The 22,069-nt window shown below is 42.4% G+C and overlaps 1 protein-coding gene across 3 annotated transcripts; it reads left to right on the forward strand.

The window, feature by feature from the left end:
• Nucleotides 1-1,282: 1,282 nt before the first annotated feature.
• afap1l1b (actin filament associated protein 1-like 1b) lies at nucleotides 1,283-21,725 on the forward strand. Of its 3 annotated transcripts, none has more exons than XM_080846166.1 (19): nucleotides 1,283-1,403; nucleotides 12,445-12,570; nucleotides 12,877-12,960; nucleotides 13,085-13,173; nucleotides 13,408-13,519; nucleotides 14,123-14,221; nucleotides 14,308-14,513; nucleotides 14,648-14,827; nucleotides 15,071-15,163; nucleotides 15,318-15,414; nucleotides 16,195-16,344; nucleotides 16,434-16,645; nucleotides 16,809-16,954; nucleotides 18,102-18,174; nucleotides 19,302-19,416; nucleotides 19,517-19,684; nucleotides 20,120-20,295; nucleotides 20,461-20,589; nucleotides 20,843-21,725. In XM_080846166.1, the coding sequence occupies exons 1-19, from the start codon at nucleotides 1,382-1,384 to the stop codon at nucleotides 20,870-20,872; spliced, it is 2,307 nt and encodes a 768-aa protein (XP_080702292.1). In that variant the 5' UTR covers nucleotides 1,283-1,381; the 3' UTR covers nucleotides 20,873-21,725. The 3 variants fall into 3 exon arrangements, with proteins under 3 accessions (XP_080702292.1, XP_080702290.1, XP_080702291.1); XM_080846164.1 differs by lacking the exon at nucleotides 1,283-1,403 and adding an exon at nucleotides 9,634-9,781; XM_080846165.1 differs by lacking the exon at nucleotides 1,283-1,403 and adding an exon at nucleotides 9,634-9,781 and having other exon boundaries at nucleotides 19,308-19,416.
• Nucleotides 21,726-22,069: the final 344 nt, after the last annotated feature.

The raw sequence follows: 22,069 nt of genomic DNA on the forward strand, positions 1-22,069 counted from the left end.
TTCGAAAAGAGTAACTAGTATGTGAGATATCTGTATCTACAGTATCTAAAACTAAGTCATTTTAGTTTGTTCTGAACACTGGTGCATTTTTCAGCACAGTGAATGAACAACTGACTAAATGCCTGAAATGACACTGTAGTGTTCGGTGCTACAGCGGTAGATTATACCCTGAGAAAGCCTATCTAGTCTATCTTTGGTTAATGAAATGTAGAATATAGGGACAGGCTTAGTGCAGATCTCTTTCCATTACAGAGGTTGTGTCAGTGTGATTGCAATGGGACGTTGTGGAATAAGTATCATTTTGCCAAGCATACACTTCAAGCAATTTCATTTAGGGTGCAGAGCAAATTCAATGTCAATTTTGAATTTTGTCTGTGCAATAATAATGGATTTTTTCTTTGTTTGTTTTCAAGTAATCACATTGCACATTAGCCAAGTTTTCAGATATGGTAAAGTAATTGTCTTTATACAATATACAGTAACAAACAGAAAAGGCTTAGAGCTGTTCAGGATTTCTATCATCTACAGTATGATTACTAACTGCCATGTTTGTTTGTTTTTTATGGTAAATAATTGTATTTCATTCACAAGGTGCCCCCCACAGCACTAAGACTTGCAGTGAAATTGCGCACACCTTTAGGTGATAGCATTGTTGAGGAGAGATGCCATGAACACAATACAACTGTTAGAACATTTTTAAACTGGTTTAATTTTGTAACTGTACAACAATCAGCTAATAGTTCATTTAAAATCGGTAAAAGACATCAGAACAAATTGTGTATATATTTTATTTAAATAAAATGTGTTTTCATGTCTAAAAACAATTCCTGTGTGGAGATGTTTTTTTTATTGGTTTATTGTTATTTATTGGTATTCTGTGGTGTTTTATTGTATGTTTGGTGTTTAGTCAGTGAATGGACGCACACATTGATAAGACGATTGACTGTTACATGCGAGTGCTAACATGATTACGTCATAAGTTATAATAATGAGTCTTACTGAATACTAATCGAGATGAATTCGTTTGCATATATTGTGAATGAATGCAGGAATGTAGGGGTTAGGCTATAAAATATGCCCTCAGAGGCTAAGGCTTTGAAGACCCGTCTCTCTGAGAAATGAAAAATGCATTTATAATAAATATATATAATACACACTTTATTCAGTTTCTACATGTCCACTCCTGTATTTGTATTTTAAACAAATTGGTTCGGAAGGGCTGGCACAAGGACCCAGAGAGCATGCAACGGGATGGTACCGCCCCATTCTCTCTCAGAGTTTTGATGTTAGTCACTTACGCTATTTGCAGGGCAACGTCCTGAAAAGGAATCTTATCTAGGATAATATCCACTCATTAAAAGGAAAATTGGACAAGCCTGAGATGGACACCACTGATGCCAGCTGTAAGTCTCCTTTCGAATCTGTATGGCTTACAATGCGGAGTCGTTGTAATCAAATGTAAATGGGGCTGAGTGGATACTTTTCAGAAGTGTAGAAGTAATAAGCCCGTGTCAGTACTGTGTCAGTCTATGTCCTGCGTCAATGCTTAGTTCTCTCTGAAGTGTGATTCATATATTCTTATAACCTTCGCCGTTGCAACTTTATCAGCAACAGATCCAACGTGTTACGGGTGATGCAATAGATGCTCAATCGGAGTGCCAACTGCACGGAGGATAGTAGGCTAGTATCATTCCGTCATCTCAGCTGTGCGTGTATAAAGGTATAAGGCTAAGAGTTACATTACCCCGCCTCACAAAGACTGAACCATATCTGCTATAAGAATAAGTAGCTTAAACTTACAGATTGACTGCACACAGGGTGGGTTACACATGAGGCTATGTCTCTTCTCAGTGCATATTCTACTTGTTAAATATTAGATAAGCATGTTAGTGAAGGATTTGATTCTGCTATGCAAGACGCTGTTTGACAGTTTGTTTTAGAACATGCTCTTCAGTGCGAGTAGAGTTGGAATGTGGGTCATGTAGCAAGGATACACAGTTACACATGGAACGTCAGTCCTGCACGAACATATTTCTGTGCTGTACAGACTTGTTCAGGATGAATGCCTGGTTTGTGGTTTACATCAAGCCCTGTTTGCATAAAGTGAGATCTAACCACCGGAGTAGAAATGAGGCACAGGCATGTAGAAACACCTTCTGTAAGCCGGGTCCTGGATTCATAAAATGAGAACACAAGCAACTCAAGCAGTGACTTCCCTCTCCTAGTGGATAACCTGTAACTGTGTTCGCTGAATTCAGCAGGTGCTTGCAATCTGTGCTCACTTCTATCTGTCAAGCAGTGCATCTGTTAATTTAAATAATTCAGCAAATTGCTCCTTGTGGTCCTTTAGCTGTCCGTGTGCGCTTGGGGGGGAAAACCTGGTGTTCGTGTGCAGTCCTGGTTCTATAAAGAGGAAACAAGCATAGTGGCTCGGACCGAGCCATACACTATTCCAGTCAATCGCCATCTTCAGGAGCACAAAAGGGAGCGGTAGTGAAATTGGCTGATGAGCTCAAATACCAACAGCATATCACGAGAACTCTACCTTTAAGATACTTTCATCATCAATATTGTTTGACATAATGATGCTGCATTTTCATCTAGAACCATCAATGCCCAAAACAAAGTTGTGTCAGACATATTAGAAATTCATGAAACATTATCTTGTCCCCCAAATCACTAAATCTAAATGTCAAGTATGAGACGTTTTGCACGCAGAAAGCTGATATTTCCATTCATGAGTTTCTTAAGGATGGTCAAGAATGTCTGTTTGTCACCAAATAGATGTTTTAGAAGTCCCTCAGACTTTTGGCTTGTGCATGCAAGGCGTTAGGCTCTGCTCTTCCTTCACGCCAGCTCTTCACCTCTAATTTATAATCACCTCCTCTCTCGCTCACTGTCTTACTCTCCTATTCCAATCACAATGTCCCTTTCCTTTTCCCATTTCTCTGAGTTTATGTCTGTCTATCTCTACCCTTTCCTCTAATCTCCTGCTCTGTCAGGCTGAAGGTCAGTCTGATGAGGATGCTATTTACGACTTTAGTGAAAACTTCCTTGCGCCTCGTCCGGGATATCCGCAGTAGTGAACGTGTATGACTTTGTGTTTGTTGTCGGGTTGCCAGGAAAAAACAGCCCATCTTAGAGAGATGTTGCTGTTTTTAGTCACTGTGACACGACCCAAGGTTTTTCCTGGTTAGTTAGGTTCCAAGGTTAGACTGTTCTTTTGTCCCACCAAGTCTAACCTCAATGCCCTGAGGTTCTCAGTTACCTCGAACACAGCATAATGTGAACTACATGGCAACACAGCATAATGTATACTACATGGCAACACAGCATCATGTATACTACATGGCAACACTGCTTAATGTATACTACATGGCATCACAGCATAATGTATACTACATGGCAACACTGCATACAATATCTAATCCACAATCCAGTGTGAGTACACCACTATAACCAGTTTAATAGTTCCTCTGATGGTACTCTGTACTTACTTAAGCTAGGAATAGCACTATGGCAGCATACTATGTTTATGTGAGACATTAATAATCACTTTGTTGTTTGTGTGTGCGTGAGCGAGAGAGAAAGAGAAAGAGAGAGAGAGAGAGTTTTCAGTGAAACATGTATTTCTTGCCCTCTTTGGACTCTAAGCCAGCTACACCTGTGGGAAAGAGATGTTGGGGGCACTAGCAGAAAAGCTTGAAGGCCGTGACCGTGTTACTAACAGGCTTTTTGCTTGTCCCTTTAGTTTCTCCTTCCACAAGTATTTCAGCTGAGTCAGACGGCAGACATGACCTGAATTCAACTCGTATCAAATTCTGCTCCGTGATGAACTCAAACATCTCTAGTTATTGCTGAGTAGCAAAAGCATTTATGTAGTCTACTGCTGCAATTCACATTATGCTGTCATAGATCAAAGAACATGGACTTATTAAATGAGAAATATACTGTATATCCTCCTTAAAGAAGCATTATGCAACAATTTCACTTCAGAATTAGGGTTAGGATAAGCAGTTTTACCTTAAAATAAAATTGAAAAAAATTGGGGCGCTACAATGACTTTTAGTATGGAGAATCGCCACCGTGCCATTGCCATACCAGGGTCCATAGGCATATTACTGCTAAATGTAGGATTGCCTGAAGCCGCCTGGCTTTTTACTGTCTGCCGAACTAGTAAGTAGCTTATTTGCCGTCTTGCTTTGTCTTGCTTTGTCTAGTTAGTCAACAACTGTCCTAACACAGTCAAACATCAAGCGAGTGCATCGCTTGATGTTTGACTGTGTTAGGACAATTGTTGACTAACTAGTTTGTCATAATGTCAAAGTCAGCACATTTCAAGAGATTTCATTAGTTTTAGCCGCTAGCATATCGTAAGTGATTAGCAATTGATCCGGAATGCTACTTTAAATAAATAATATAATAAGTATGGAAATATATAAACCTCCTTGGGCATTATATTTTAGATTGTTCCAATAGACTATTTAAATTTGTTTTACTCATCAGCAGCAAAGTACAATGGCAGACCTTTGAGAAACTTTTCCCTTTGTGCCGTAACATGCATCACACTAAAGATAGTGTTTAAATCATCCGTCACCGTGAATTAGAGAACCAGAACCGTTCTACAGGAAGCAGTGTCTGTGTGCCTGTTTATAGCTGTTGTTTGAGTCTCTCTGCACTGTCTGAAGTGCCATATATCACACGTTGCTCAATCTACAATTATACACAATGCTCACAGTCATTGGCAGCGACTGTCTTCTGTCCTGTCTTGCCAAGTATGACCGAACATGGCTTGATGAAAGCCCCGTCTCGCACAGAATGATATATGTCTGCAGAGATCTTAATTAGTGGTCAGCATTCATGGGGGTTGAGGCCTTAAGCCTGTTTAGTAAAGGAGGTCTGTCAAGTTGAGATGGAATTTCTCTTTCCACCGCTGATAGTCCTGAAGACACCTTCAAGCTCCTATAAAGGCATGGGTGACACAGCAGTCTCAGGCTTGTTTATAATCCCCTGCCCTGACACATCTTTCTCTTATATGTTGAACGTTGGATGTTTGGATTAGGCCTCTCCCTCAGCTCTCGGTGCACACATAGCGGCACACTTCTATAAATACTTTCAGCCCGACCAGACAAAGACGCTACTCTTCTGCTGCATGCAATGGCTGCTGGGAGGACACAGATGTGATAGTGTCTCACTGGAATTTCTTCTCCAAGGGGGAAAGACAGTGGGAAAGGCCTAGCCCATCAAGACAATCTCTTGTGCATGTCTCTCTTCAGAGAAACCAAGGGGCAGGGTGAGGCCACAGATATGAGCCCCACTGTCGAGCTGAAACGGGGGTTTTGTCTCGGCGTGGGGCTCCCCTCTCTGACTCATGCTGCTGGAGAGCGGAAATCAAAGCCAAAGGTCACGGGGGGGCACAGGCGGCACACAACTGACCAGCTCGCACAGCTTCTCACAAGAGAGGGTCAAGTGTTCCCGTTTGACTTTCAAAGTCTGGTCCAACTCCCATCTGTGGCCATTATGACTGACTGCATGCATGACTGAGAACTGGCTAGATAAAGGCTTCTGAAGGCTTGAAGGTAGACTCCAGCTGGATAGTGGCTCATTGCTCTAACTCCTGCTGGTGCCACCGCAGGTTAATCATTGACTCCTACATTCCTGTAAAAGTTGAAGGATTAGTTAATGTTTGTCTCTCTCTTAAAGGGCCCCTTGGGAAGCACTGGTCCAGGTTGTGTCTAGGTTGTTCAAATGTACAAATATCATTCCCATGACTGCGTGACTGGGATCTCATGACTGCAGCCCAGAACCGAACAGAGCAGTCCTCACAGAGGAGAGATGCAGAGAGAGAGAGGGATGTACTCTCTTAGACAGCATTTCTTTTAGACTCAAGCTTTGCGTGGTGGACAGACAGCATGACCAAGACATCCCCTCCTTCTTAGGACCTGCAGAAGAGAACGACTTGAGCCTGGGTCAAGAATAAAGCTCTTTTTATATCACAGATGTGTACTGATAACAGCTCATTACCAGAGGCTTGCATTGTCTTTAACATCCTGTTGATGCGTGACATGTGGTTGTTGCATTCCTCTAAATAAATATGAGGGAAGAAACAACTGGGGGAGTAGTCGAAAAAGGCACGGAAATAGCTGGGTTGTAACTGTGTCCCACTGCACTGGCCTGTGTCAAAGGCTATGATGCCAAACGTGGGCAGGTTGACACTTGGAGCCTCTCTCAGAGGCCGGCCCTTGTCTTCCCCAGCTGGAGCCTTCTCTGGAGGAAGTTACTCTGGCATGTTTTGTCTATGACCGTGGCATCAGTGCCATCCCACAGCTCTGGGGCTTTCATGCAGCTGATGTCGTGTGAACGTTTCTGGGATCCTCAGCTCCTCTTGATGTTCGTGTTTTGCCATCCACCAAAAACCCCTCCACAACATTCCCTGCCCACCCAGTGCCGCAGCATGGCGCTTCTCTGTAATTGACACTACCCGGCGCGCCGTCAACCACCTAAATTGTCCACATTAAATTATGCCGTCCCTCCCTAGTGCACATGTCCCCGGTTTGACCTTGACTGGAGCGCACAAAGGCCTTCTCTGTGATCCACCCCAGTATGTGCATGGTGAGCAGCCTGAGCACTCGTGATATCCAACTGTAGAATGGCACCTCGCTGAACAGCTGATGCGCTTCTGCAGGGAGTGTCTGTGGGTTTGTATCCAGGAAGGACGTACCGGTATCACTGCTAAGCAGCAGTAGCTGCCAAACAGAACCCCAGCGTTCTGACCGGTGAGAGTGGAAACGAAACTAGAAATAAAAACTCTACAGAGCAGATGCAGATGTTTCTTTATGGAGAAGAATTGGGAATTGGGAATCTGGGAAGTTACTGGATTTTTTTGCTCATATGTATATAGAGGGTGACCAGAAGTGAGTGTGTTTTGTGAGGCTGTGTTGATATTGTTTGGCCATATCTGCATATTTGTATTTGGAGTCCAGCGGGAGGGATAGGAAGCAGAAGGACAGGCTTGATAGAAACTGCTGTCGTCAGCCCAGACAGGAAACCACAGCTGCAGGACGTATCCTTTTACCCACAATGCCAATGCCATGGGCTGCACAGCTGCACTCCAATCCCTTGCCCATATCAGGGGTTGTGTAATTGTGTGTGTGTGTGTGTGTGTGTGTGTGTGTGTGTGTGTGTGTGTGTGTGTGTGTTTGAGTGTGTGTGTGTGTGTGTGTGTGTGTGTGTGTGTGTGTTTGAGTGTGTGTGTGTGTGTGTGTGTGTGTGTGTGTGTGTGTGTGTGTGTGTGTGTGTGTATCGTTGTGTGTGTATCTGAGAGTGTATCTCACAGTTACTTGTGAGGGCATTTCGTCATTTGTCAAGTTGTATTGTCCCTCTTTCTTCAAGAACGATGTCATCCCCTAAATTTGGACCAAGTCTTTACAATAGCACATTGTTGAGGGGAATAACAGCCTAAATGAATGGGGCTTTTGAATGAGAGCTTGAGAAAATGTGGAAAACCTCTGAATGTCATGCATGGTTTTAAGTGAACCTCTTTTTCATTAATGAAAAATGTGAAATTTAGGGGAGGTGCTTAATGCTCTTTAAATCAATCAAGATATCACTCATGCCCTCTATGTGTATAGCAGTCCCTGAATCATATAACTAATTGTTCTGTCTAAAATATGGAACAAATAACCAGCTGGAATATATGTGAATTACAGATAAATGCAATTAGAAATTGCATGGGGAATTGAGTATGGGTTCCATTCAGTCAGTTTATGCTTTTTGTTCACACTGCATTTTGGGCTTCTTCACATTGAGTAACATTGCACCCTTCCACTATATACAATTTAGATATAACAAATGGAGGAGTATTCGTAAAGATATATAACTAATGGAGGATTATTCGTAAAGATACAGATACTGTATAACTAATGGAGGAGTATTCGTAAAGATACTGGTGGTGGTTGCACTGCAAAGCTCTTTGGAAACCCATCCCAGGTTATTTATGTACTCTTGATTTCTCCCGTGTGACGAGCAGCAGCAGACCTGACCAACACCCTGATCAGGCTCTGGACTTGTTTACGCCTACACCCAACGTCTCTGCCTCATCACTCCTTTGTCCTATTTCAAGTCTTCACCAGATGGATGAGTCTCCTACTCCCCCCATCATGGTTCCTCTGTAGGTTAGCTTTACTGCGTATTCCCTTCAGGCTTGTATCAGCTGTGTCATCACCAAGCCATTTTGACATTTTCATCATCTGGCTCAGACAGAGAAGGGATCAGCAAACCTTGACTAAGGCCCCTGTTGGATTCTTTGCATTGTAATAAGCCAGCAACTGCTCGGTCTGTACATGGATGTGTCTCTTAACGGTTACTGTAGGTATAAATGAGCCTAATATAGCCACTATCATGAATATCATGTTTGTTTGTCTCCATTTTATCAGAGAGTTTATGTAAAGCTACAGACTGGTTGTGCAAACTGTTGCAGTCAGATTCATGAAATTCAGTTTAAGCTTTCAGTGTCGCAGAGGTTACCATAAGTATTCACAACTTTCTGTGAGAGTGACAGTGGATTAGTAGCCCTGTTCTCAATGTTGGGTGGTGATGTGTGAAAAGGCAACAGAAAGGTACGTTTACAGAACCCAAACAGGAGTGAGGCACCGACACGTGCAGAAGTGGACCTCCGTTTTTTACTCTTGAAACTTGACCCAGTTTTATTGAGTGGAGTGGGCCTTTGAGTGGGCGCCGGGTGGAGTGCTCTGTGTGGGAACGGGAGCACTCGGAAAACTCGGAAATGGAGAGGGACACTCCCTGTGCAGAGCCAAAGAGTTCACTCACAGACAATAGGCCTCAGGAGACCTGCAACTGCATCCACAATAACAGACACATCCTACTCTGGACTTCAGCTCTCTACCCTTCCTCTTGGGCTGCCTCATTCTCACACACACACACACACACAAGCACACCTTCACTGGTAAAGGAAGCCCAGTGTATGAAAGAACTCTTAAGTGCATTTGTATTTGGTGATATCAGATGAAATTCAAACTACTTGCTGGTGGCATTAGAAATTAGGTTTCTGTCATTTTGCCGAGTCATCAGGTCCACCGGCAGGTACATTTCTATTTGTGATAGAGAAACTGGGAATAAGGGGCACAGAGGATCAGTAATGGAACCTTTGTATTAACAATGGTCTCTTTTAAAAAAATATATTGATAGGCTTTTCCACAGATCACCATTTTGTGCACTAAAGAATACTCAAGCTAAGAGTAAGAGGCAGTACGCTGGCCATCCCGGACTGCAGGGGGAACAAGTCGAACCCAACTGGAATGGCTAGAATCTCGCAGCGACATCATATCATTTAGCCCATATCAGGCCTGGGCTTTGCACCGTATGTGGCACTATTTCATTATTTTGACAGGAAGCCAAAAATGTTATTTCTTTAGACTGCAATTACGCTTTGAAGCCACTATATACACATCCACCTACATACACAGTGAGTATGGAGAGGAGGGAGGAGTGTGTGAGAGAGAGAGAGAGAGAGAGAGAGAGACTGAAGATAGTAAACACAGCCGGCACAACCCACTTTATATCACTGCCTGGGTGAGGGAGAGAGTAAAGTAGTCACAAACGTGATGAGGCGGCCATGCCAACCTGTGCAGACCTGTGTGGAAGAATTCCATTGAAGGGGGGTGTTACTATATATCTTACGAGGGGGGTTGCCACATCATTTATTCTTCAGTCGTAGGTTGGAAAATGGTTGTCCTCTCCTCCTCCTCATCCTCTCAAGCTGGTAAGAGTGAAATTGCTTGCTTGTTTTTGTCTGTTTGGCAATACAATTCTTTCTTGATTACTTGCACTAATCAATCAGGAATCAGTTGTTTCTACCCACTTTGATTCCAATATGGAAAAGGACTATTAAAACATATAGGAATCACATTTATCATGTACAATACTTGCAAGAAAAATCTGTAAAGAGCTTGCATAAACATTTCATGCTCAAGTGGCATAATACCCTTCAACATGAGGCTCGATCATATAAACTTTGTTTCTGTTATTGTATATGAAAGGGGCCATAATTATGTGTATTAACACACTGTTTTCGTATATAATATATACATTGACGAATAGATGATTTTTTTTTTTTGTAGTGGGTATGACAGGCTCTGTGTGATACATCTCATTCAGTTATCAGTTAGTTGCTCTGTTGACATTTAGCTTTTTGTAAATTATTGCAAGTTGAGTATGCATAAGTATTCGATGTCTTACACTGCATGTTGATAGCACAAGGTAATGTCATTTTATACCTCAAATATAATTTAGCTCATATCTTATCTTATAATTTATCTCATATCTTATTTTTTGTTGCATGATCTATCTCAATTTAAACCCATTATTGCACATTGCATATATGGAATAAGGAATTTGGCTAATATGTTGTCTGAGAACTACTGACTATGCAGACCTCACATTGAGATGACAGATACTACAGGGGGTTTGGGGTGATGTGAAGACTTACCCCTGTACTTGTTTGAAGTCTTCTCATGCAAAGGGGAGATCAGTCTGCTCACATAGAAGTCCAGGGTTCCCCTTTGAAGTGGGCAATCTTTGTTTTTGGAGTGGTGGGGGTCTGGTTTTGAAGAACTATAAAGCATGGTAACCTGTGGGCGTTTTGTTCTGGTGTGGAAAGATAAAATCAACAGTGTCCCAACCAAAAGATACAGACACATACTGCAGTAATTAAGAGCAACAGCCGACCCCAGAGCAGCCAGCCTATCGGACTGCGAGGTGGATAGCCTTGGGAATTCTACCCAAGCAGTGACTGAACTGTGTGTGTGTGTGTGTGCCCGCGTGCGTGCGTGTGTCTGTGTGTGTGTGTGTGTGTGTGTGCGAGTGTGTGTCTGTGTGTGTGTGTGTGTGTGCGTGTGCGTGTGTGTGCGTGCGTGCGTGTCTGTGTGTGTGTGTGTGTGTGCGTGTGCGTGTGTGTGCGTGCGTGCGTGTCTGTGTGTGTGTGTGTGTACATGTGTGTGCATGTTTTCTCAGCGTTATTCCCAGGACTTTGGGTGCGGTGTGAGGCGTCAACAGATTCTAGAATCCAGTTTGTTAGTTCCCCACAGTGCAGGCCAGATTCGGAGATCCTGTCTTCCCAGTTCTGTGGGAACGTCTCGACACAAATTAGAGAGCCCTGAGCAAGAACTTAACCTGTAAGCAAGAGCAGCACGTGAAGAGGCCTTCAGAAACATGTGGCAGTGTGAACTGTATCAGTGCTGACGGCGCTCCTGCGAGCCACCATAGAGTTTGGCGTTGCACAGGTTGACGTTGATGTTTTGATGCACAAGTTGATGTATTACAGTGATGCCATGGGATAATTGAAGTTACTCTTGCGACTGTACCTCATTTTGTGTATTTGGGTGTCATGGTTGGCACTTTGTTCCCATACATTTCTGTATCACTGATGAGTACCAGCATGTTGTTAAAGTCTGACAGTAGCATTCATCTGTTTGCATAGTGTAATCCAGAACCCATGGCATCCATGCAGTGCAGGATTCTATATATAAATATAAAATATAAAATATTTATCTTTTATTTTGTATTCAGGCAGGATTTTCTAATCTATGCCATTTCTGTTTCCTCCATTCCTGGTATTTTTATTAATGAATAAACATCTACTGAGGAAGACATTACATAATGAAGAAGCTATCCCATGGCAAATCTATCTGTTTTAGATTACATGACTTTATACACTAAAATGACATGATAAAAAAGTGCAAAAAAAAAAAAAAAACTTCTTTAATGAAACTTACTTGGGACTCCTTGGCATTTACAATGGAATTTAAATCAAAAAATGTATTCTTAAGAAGGTTTTTTTTCCCATCCTGTTTTTGTTGAAACAACAGTACAGCCATTGTTGCCTATGCATAGCTCTACATTGCAGGGTTCTTCATGAGAGACTATCATATGAAATCAATTCAGGTCATGCCCCTATCGCTGCCTGTTCATTGCATTAAGCCATCAGGACCTCCCATTAGATATTTTGGCAAGGTTTCTCCCCACAGTCTGCCAATTTATCCAGATGTCAAGCATTAAATACAACAGCTGAAGGCTCTCCCTGTTAGCCATGGTAGTGTCACACCAGTGCAACTGCAACTTGTCAACACCAACGCTAGTCTGTTTTTCACTTCTCAGGATCCCTACTCCACAGTGCTTACAAGCTTTAAGTAGTACTCTGTGATACTCTAAATATAATCTCATTGGAAACAGACAGATGTGGCATGTTTGAGCGGTGTCATCTGCCTGATGTTTTTTAAATGGACTTTATAAATGTTTGACTTGACTGTTTCCCTTCAGTGCTGATTAGAGCCATGCTTCTGTGAGTAGCTGTGGTATTGAGACATGGTGGTTGTTTTCGAGTTTTTGGTGGTTGTTGTTGTTGACCTCTGACCTTTGTGTCCTCAGCGATGGAGCACTTTGTGACGGAGCTGAACGTCCTGCTGAAGCTGCTGGACCACGAGAGTGTGAGCTCAGCCACCGCGGAGAAGATGACGGTGGTCAGGAACCTACTGAAGCAGCTGCAGCCCCCGGGTCAGTCCCACAGACAGACAGACAGACAGTCCCACAGACAGACAGACAGACAGACAGACAGACAGACAGATAGTCCCACAGACAGACAGACAGTCACACAGACAGACACACAGCTGGACTCTTGGCTCCTGGGATCCATAAACCCCTTGAGATATCACAGTTTACATGTTGCACGTTGTTCTGTCGTAAATCAGACACTTTTTTGTTTAGAACACATACAAACCAGCGGCCTACCCATATTATAGCAAAAAAGTACTTCAGCATTGGTTCTGTATTAAAAGAGAGTTTGTCTCTTCTCTTCTGTAGGGAATGGAACGGACTTTATATACATGAACACCTCCTTGTATGGAAATGGTACCAGTTTTGTTGAATCCTTGTTTGAAGAGTTTGGTAAGTTTTTTATATTTAAGACCTTTCATCTACCTTTTTGTGACTGCCTAGTTAAAGGCCAAGTGCTATCAGTTTTCTCCTAATGTAGTGAACTGTGAGTGACCTCATATACTCTTATCACCAGACTGTGACCTGCAGGATTTGAGAGAATCTCCAGAGGAATTAAAGGATCAGGCGGAAGATACCTCCTCCAAGGACCCCCCCTCCAAATCTGTGAGAAATAGCCCCCTTTAAGAGAATCTATTGCCATTCTTGATCATTCAAACATCAATGTATCACTAGCAGCTCCCTAAATGCGGTTGCTGACATTAGTTATGATATTTCACATCAAAGCTCAGTTTGCCAAGGATGCTATCAGCATGTATTCAGTGGCAAAATCCTTTACAGGCTATAATGATGTTTTTGTCCTAGCTCTCTTGAGTTACTTTCTCTGTCTTTCAACTCAAGAGTCCAACAGACACCCCACCTCCGCTCCCAACCACCCCTATTCCTGAAGACTACTATGAGGAGGCGGTACCCCTGGATCCTGGGAAGTCTCCCCAGTACATCACCACTCAAAGTGAGCATCCCTCCCTACATGTCCCCTCCCTCTATCCCTGTCATGTGTGCATGTTATTTCAGGCCCCTAGTCAGCATCAAAATCATTGTCACAAATGGGAATTGTCAACCATGAAAAAATAGTAGAAGGAGCTGGATAGTGATAGCCATTTTTTAAACAATCAGGGGTACGTTTCTTAACGCTATGTCATTCATAAATTAAGCGGTTCCTTAACGTTTCAAAGTGTTTCTCAGAACGTCCTTAGCTAAGTAGGTCTTTGCTTAGAGATAGTTTTATAAGGTCGCTCTGGACCACTCTTAGCTGTACCTTAACATAGTTTTCTGATAACAATCGTTTTAGGGCCTACAAATATTGTGTTAGTGTCTGGACGTAAGCACTGACTGTGATAAAAGATAAGTGCTGCATTGCAAGATAAAAGTCATTTTTAATACCATGTGAATGACTTATCTATGAGCAACATCTAGCCTACAGCTGACTTATTTGGGAACTTTTCGATTTTGACTTGCATTTCTTGTTGATGTTCTTCTAATAATGATCACCTGTGCTCCAGTCATACCTCAATTGAAAGTGAAGTGCTCACATTGTATGTCTGCTCTTGACCAGGAAACTCCAGCCCACCAAATTCTATTGAGGATATATATTACGAGGATGCTGACGAGAACTACCCAACCACTCACATGAACGGCCCGCGCAAGAACTCCTGTGAGTGAACAGTTGCACCATGCCACCTTGTTCTGCCATTGGCGTTGACCTGCAAGAGATTGTAACGTTCATTACATGTTCTTAAGATAATGATTCAGATGCACTGAGCAGCTCCTATGAGTCCTATGATGAGGAGGATGAGGAGGCTAAGGGGCGACCACGGCAGTGGCCCTTGGAGGAGAGTCCGGTGGGTCCAGTGAAGGACTGCCACATCGCAGACTTCCTGCTGCGGAAAAAGCGCTTTGGCCAGTGGACAAAGCAGTTGAGCGTCATCCGTGACAATAGACTGCAGGTAAGGCAAACGAGGGAGTAGCGCTGTTGCCCTGGTGATTTGATATCATAAAGCAGTTTTTAAGTATTGGTACTCTTCGTGCGTTCTTCCTTAACAAACAGTATGGAAGTAATAATGGATTTTTCTCTCCACAGTGTTTCAAAAGCCCCAAAGATTGCACCCCACAGTTTGACCTGCCTCTGAATCTGTGTCAGGTCATTTACGTCCCGAAAGATGGACGCCGCAAAAAACACGAGCTTCGCTTTTCACTACCAGGAGCTGAAGCCCTTATCCTAGCAGTCCAGAACAAGGAGCAGGCTGAGAGGTGGCTCAAGGTAGCCTAGCAAAGCTTCCCCCTCCATCAACGTATAATGTACACACAGATTACGATAACAGAGTTAGGAAAGAATGAATTACATTTTCAGTTACACATTTCTGTGTTTCTACTCTGCATCATAGATAATATTTCAAAGCATGATGGGGTGTTTGGACAGAGAAGCTCCTTCTCTTTGATTTGATTATTGATTGATTCTTGATTATTGTGGGTATCAATGGGGTATCAATTTATGTTTGATTAGGTGATCCAGGAGGTGAGTAGTAAAGCCATTAGCACTGATACTCTTGAGGGCTCCCCGTCTCCCATGATCCAAAGGAAAATGGATATAGAGAAAGTAAGTGTAATGGCTCAAATGAAACCCACCTGACCCCTGACCCCTAACCCCTCACCCCTGACCCTAGTCACCCATATCACAAACCTGAACCACAATATCCCTTTCTGACACAAGTCATAAACTATTCTAACATATTTGCTTATTTTCCTTATAGATGCTTTTAGCAGACAAACATACCTCAGACTCTGACAGTGTAGCGAATGGAGACGGCACATTATCCTCCAGCCATGGTCGGGACAGCTCTGAGCAGGGTAAGGATCCAGATTGTGCCCCTTTTGAGTCACTGATTTATTATTTTTTTTTTTTAACAAAAGCTGTGTGCTTTTAAAGTAACACTTTACAACAATCTGTCACTTTTTGAGGTATGGTTTTATAGGCAGATAGTTTTGGTACATCCTCAAATTAATTTTGATAGCATGTGGTCATGTGAAGGACAGATAGTGTTTTTCCCACTAGCCATCCAGGGTATGCCTTATGTAGTTTTGTTCCGGGCTGGAATACCCTGCAAAAATGGAAGAAAAAGCTGACATTGACACCTATACTGCCAAAAGACACCAGTTAGTGTGTTGGCAAGTTCTATCAGTCAGTGTCAACTGGCCTGTTGGTGGTGCCTTTTAGGTGGTTAGCTTGCTAGTTTTTGAACATAACTCCTTATTCCTGCTTGTAAGTCTGAAACTTTCAAGTCAGAGGGTCAGGAATGTTCTACTGGCCAGGTGCAGCCTTCCTCGTTGTTTAGGTGGCATGATGTCATTTCCAGACAAAGGCAGGATGTGGACAGGAAGGATATATCTGCTTAGAGCCCTTCTTCCTGTGTCTTTTATGTACTCTCAGGTGAAACACACAAACATTCACTGCCCATGGAGTGACCCCCTTGAGCAAAGAAACCACTGGAGGACAATACATCTTACCAGTGTTAGATCTCACCGTGAAAGAGATTCCATCAGCACTAAACTGTGTCACCCCAATAGCTGTAAAGTTATCTGCTAATACAACCCCCCCCCCCCCCCCCCCCATGTGGTTCCGTTCAGCAGGAAAGGCAAAGAAGGGCGCTCTCTCAGAGCTGACGGGCTCCATGAGCAGAGCTGCTGGCAAGAAAATCAACCGCATCATCAGTTTCTCCAAGAAGAAGCCTCCTCTGCCAGGAGAGCCCCACGCATCTTCCCTCTCTGACCCCCGCTGTGGTAGGAACCGAACCCCTTTGCTCAACACAGTTTCACTCCGTCAAAACACACACACACCCGTGCTCACGTCCTGTTTTTATTGCGTCCAGGAAATTTAAATGTGCTGCTGAACCAGAGCTGGAGGGAGCGCTGGTGCTCTGTGAGAGCCGGAACCCTGTTCCTCTACAAGGACCGAGGGGACCTGCACACCCACGTCAACTCGCTCGCCCTTCAAGGTGCCGACATCATTCCTGGACTAGGCCCCAAACACCCTTTCGCCTTCCGCATTCTCAAAGGAGGAACTGAAATAGCTGCCTTAGAGGTAAGTGGATTCGTTCAAGTGATCTGGGTGGCTCTCTGGACTTCCTCACAATGAAGGGGATGTTTTAAGAGCATAATTACGCTTCATTATTTTAGGTCATAATTAAGCACATACGCATGTATATACATATTTAAATATTTGTGTTTTTGTGTGTGTGTATCAGGCAAGCTGCTCTGAAGAGCTGGGACGCTGGCTGGGTTTGCTGTTGGCAGAGACAGGAGGTGCTGTCACCCCAGAGGCTTTGCACTATGACTACGTGGACGTGGAAACCATTAGCAACATCCAGGATGCTGCTCGACATTCTTTCCTGTGAGTAACAAACAACAAACATGGAAACTTACTCACCCGCTCCTGAATTAGGAGTGCTGTTCACTTCTTATGGGTACAGGAAGTACAGGCCTGTTATGCCATTTTTTAAATAATTTTTGTCATGTACATGGCTGCTGTTTTTGGGCCATTTTCAAACAGATATGCCTTTCCAGGTGAGTTGGTGGGTAGTGATGTGGGAATAAAAGGATTTTTTTTCACCTTCAGAGGTCCATTTGTTTGCAACCTATCATAGTTATTCAAGTATATCAAATACCTGTAGGCAAACCACAGTGTGTGTTTGGTACTACGTGTTTTTGAGGATTGGCATTTGTACATTTTCATTTTGATCTGTCCTTTTTTGGGGCGAGTTTGCTGTTGTGAAAACAAGCCATCTTGACACTGACTCTTGTAAATACCAGGCCTTTCAACAAGACAATGATCCTAAGCATACATCCAAGTCAATGATCCTAAGCATACATCCAAGTCAAACAAAGATAAGCTCAGGTATCAGCCCCAGAGTTACCATATCAGTCAACACATTTAAACACCTCACTGCAAATCTAAGTAGCTTTCAAGAAGTTTAAGAAGCGTATTGTTTTGATTGAGAAACAGACAAAATCAGAGGTTGGGTTGTTGACCTCCTCCTTGGGTTTTGAGGATTCTTTTGTAAGAAGAATAGATACAGTATCCTATGTTCAAAAACCAGAATTCTGTCCAGAGTTACAGCATTTCCTGTTTTGGACTTTGTGGGGCCACCTTTGTAAAGAATGAAAGTTCCAACCTGTATAAAACTGAATTTCAAAGGTGGCCCAGATCAAAATGATCTGATAGCGAGTTGATGGGGATTGTAGAACACAACAACAGCATTAGTTATCTCGGAAACCCTCCACCAGGGGCATTCAGAAAGCTCTCCATTTAGGATCAACAAGGTTTATCTTGAAATTTTAAGAGTATCCCAGATTTTTTTTTTTTATATATAATTTATGGACAAAGGCTACGGCCTTAAATTAACTACTGTTCCAAATATAAAATTAGCTTATTTTGCCCAGAGACAGAGTTGATAATCTTGTATTAACTTAATTTACTTGCATTTACTTTGACTACAACTGATTTCTTCTCCTGTTGCTTTCTTCTTCTTTGTTGTCAGATGGGCAACTTCCTCCAGCAGTGCTTCTTCTGACTCAAGAACCTATGACGAGGTGCCATACGAGAGCGTGCTAGTAAGTATCCTGCTTCAGAAATCTTTACGCTGACAATTTTATTTTTGAAGGGCACGAAAACACCTTTGGGTCTTCATGTTCCCAAAATATTGTTACAATGTTACAATCAATGTCCAATGTCGGTATGAACTTAGTGAGACTAGTTGTAGTTCTCTATGTTTAGGCACCAATTCCATGCAATCAAAGCACACCATAGAGAAGATACGATGAACCATATTTGAGTTTTAGAGTTATTAAGTTGCTTGCTGAAAGCTAAATATCAACCCGAAAGATGCAGATAGAGTGAAGAGATTGGAAAGCTGCGTAGGCTGGGAATGTTGTTGCCATAAAACTTGCTAATGATAGACTACTCCTCACAGTGTCACCTCCCAAAGCATGCGGATAAATAAAGCCACTCCGGTCAAAGAAGGCAGTGTACATCAGGACACGCATCATTTTCAAGTGTCACTTACAATGACAAAATTATTTAAATTCTCACTGATAACTGATCATTATTCTCCACATATAGTTTTACTATTATTGCTTCATGTTGAAAGAAGGACTACAAAGACATTTCTAAATAAACCATTTAAAACACTTTCAAAACATGAACGGTATCATCACATCTTCATTGCTCTCTCGTTGCCGATTACACTTATTACTACCAATGGAAGGAGAAATGCAGAGCTCTGTGAAAAATGTCTCCCTTAAGATAGTATGTAGGAGTGGAGAAAGCCCTACAGGGTGGGGCTCTAAAGTTCTTCTTATTGTTGAACAATGCTGATCTTTTCACATTGTACCGTGTAGGCAGCATGGAGACCTCTTAACTAGTCTCTTAAGTATGACTGTTTAGAGAGCATCAGTCACTCGTATGAAGTAAGGGGCCTTCCAGTACTCTCCAAAGTAATGAAGCTTCATGTCAAGGGTGTGATCTTGCCTTAGCCTCCACCCTGTGCACATATACTCTTAATGCCTCTCCCCTCAATAACCCTTTAACCTCTTATTTTCTTTCCACTCCCCTATCCGCCTGCACACTCTGTCTCTCTCTCTCGTGATCCCTACATCTGTCCTCCCTCGTGTCTTGCCCACATCCCACTTCTTCTTCATGCTCTTTTTTTTCTCTCCTTCTCATTCTGTGCTGTTGTTAGCTGCAGGAGGAGGCCAAACCCAGACTGGGCTCCCAGGTTAAACGTCACTCCTCCTTCTCCAGCAACGACGCTCCCAGGGCGGATTCCCAGGTCACGGTCAAACGTCACGGATCTGGTAAGTGCTCGCATGAAGGCTTGGGGATCGAGTGTGTTTTAACTGTGGTTGATGACGCAGGATAAAGACAAGTAATGACGTGTGATGATTGTATCTCAAGCTGCGAACCAGTATGCGAAGTACGGGAAAACCAGAGCAGAGGAGGACGCAAGGCGATACCTGAATGAAAAGGAGGAGCTTGAGAAGCAGAAAGACTTGATCAGAAAAGCACTGGTCTCACTGCGCAAAGAGAAGAGGGACATCAAAGAGGAACTGAATACTGCAACAGGTTAGAGCGCTAAAGGAAGACACAGCAATAGAAGACGTGAAGGAAACATTTGCCCTGCTTTGTTGATAGTGGTGCTTTACCATACCACCAATTCTAATGAAAACATTTTACTTCAGTATGTGGCATGGTTCTCTGTCTCTCTTCCTCTCTATCTGTTTCTTTCCCTCTCCCTCTTTCACTCTCTTCCTCTCTCTCTTTCTCCCTCTATCTCTCCCACTCTGTCTCTCTGTCTCTCTCTATCTGTCTTTTCCTCTCTCTATCTGTCTGGGTGTTTGTGTTTATTTGCACAATGTCTGTAGTGACTTATATTGCACAACAGGACATTTTGTTCATATTTTGATGTTGTGTTTGTGTTGTAATTGGTTTTAGTCACTCCAAACTAAATAAACAAGCGTGTGTGTGTGTGTGTGTGTGTGTATTTGCTTCTTTCCACAGCTAAGCATCAGAAGGTCCTTGAGCAGCGTATGGCCCAGCTGGAGGAAAGCTGTAGGGGAAAGGAGAGTGAAAGAGTGGACTTGGAGCTGAGATTAACAGTGGTAAAGGAGAACCTGAAGAAATCTCTGGCTGGGGGCATCCTAGGAGGACCTACTGAGGGCAAGCCCAGTTGTAAGGTACTGAACATCAGCCAGTGCTGTCTAGTTTGATCTACGTACATGGGTTTTTATCTATCTGGCAGTCTTAAGTCACATGTTAAAGCAATTGTTGTAGAAAATACTATATTGGTTGTACTTTCTCCAAGGAATGACTGCTTTGTTGTTTTCCTTTGTGTTATTTAGACCCAGAAGAACAATGTGGAGAATATGTACAGTGAATCATGTGTACCAGTGAATAGCGCATCTGAGATGAGAAAGCGTCCTCCCTCGATCTACAAATCAAGTCGAGGAAATGTTATGCAAAAAGCAAAAGTAAGTCCTAATAAGTCCCCAGTTTAAGGAGGTACCTGCCATATTTAAAAGTGAAAGAGGACATAATGAAACAGGATAGTAAAGAAAAATATCCTATGTCTTGTGAGTTTATCTGAGGTTTGGTGCTTGATTTATGTCCCTCAATGTCTTCAATTCAACTTTATCAAAGTTATTCTAATACAAAATATTCTTGTAAGCGGAAAACATTTTGTTTTTTTCCCATGACTGGCATTCACTATGTGTTAATTTTCAGGAGTGGGAGTCCAAGAAAGGAACTTCATAACAACTGATCCTGTGATACGGAGACTCTGGACTGTCATGGATGGCTGTCATGTGATTATGTCTGTGTGCTGGGGGAAATTCTATATATGACAGTGTATGTGTGTGTGTGTGTGTGTGTGTGTGTGTGTGTGTGTGTGTGTGTGTGTGTGTGTGTGTGTGTGCATGAGAGAAAATTGATTTTGATTTGATCACATTCACTTTTCATCTGAAGATTCTACAGCTTGAGGATAGGTGAAGAATTGATTGTCTTGGTTGTTTGAGACACTATTGGACTATGCCTGGTATGCCTTGGGACTTTTGATGGTGCCGTATGTGTTGCTGTATATGTGGTGAGAGAGAAACAGAGAGAAAGACAGAGCGAAAGAGAGAGAAAGAGAGAGAAAATTGGTTAGATAAGCCAATGTATGTGAAGGATAATAAAAGGGAAAGAATGTTTTGAGACAAAAAGTACTTTTCGAGACCACAAGATAAATGCCTACAGTCATATTTGACTGCATTTTACCAGGTGTATTACTGGCTTTCTTTACTGGTTATAGTGTATGGTGCAATCTTTCTCAATCTTTTGTAATTATGTAAGTGTGTGGTTATAATGAATTATTTCATTTTGCAATTTCATGAAAATGAAAAGATTGCAATGGATCCTTATTCCCTCCAACTAGGACAGTTACTGTTCTGTCTGTTTCCCCAACGTCAGTTGTATGAATACGACCTATATAAGTTTACAGATTCAATGTAAAACAATAATGAATGCAAAACTACTCTTAGCCTACTGTTGAACTCATAACTACTTACTTTGTTTCTGGCCGTGCTTGTACTTGACCAATTCTATTTATTGATTTGTACCTGTGAATAAAAGCTTTATGTAACAGTTATTCTGCATCTGTTCAATGTTTGTGTACGGAACATTGAAAACAGTTCACTCATATGTTATGTGATGCGGCAATCAATATAAACTATGAACACTGTATAGATAGGACTGTAACATTTGCTACAATTGCAAACATTACTCATTTCTAAAAGGAAATCTGACGATCTCTGAAAATCTAGATATAGGTATGGTGGTCTTTGGTAAGAAAAATAAAAAATAATTTCTAACCTATATATAGTCCATTCATCTATCTATAATCTATAATGTAAGTGCCTCCTAGTAAAGGCTTTTACTGTTTCCAGATCAAATATTACTTAGATCTTACTTTCT

This window comes from Sprattus sprattus (assembly GCF_963457725.1).
Source record: "Sprattus sprattus genome assembly, chromosome: 1".
Taxonomy (NCBI): Eukaryota; Metazoa; Chordata; class Actinopteri; order Clupeiformes; family Clupeidae; genus Sprattus; species Sprattus sprattus.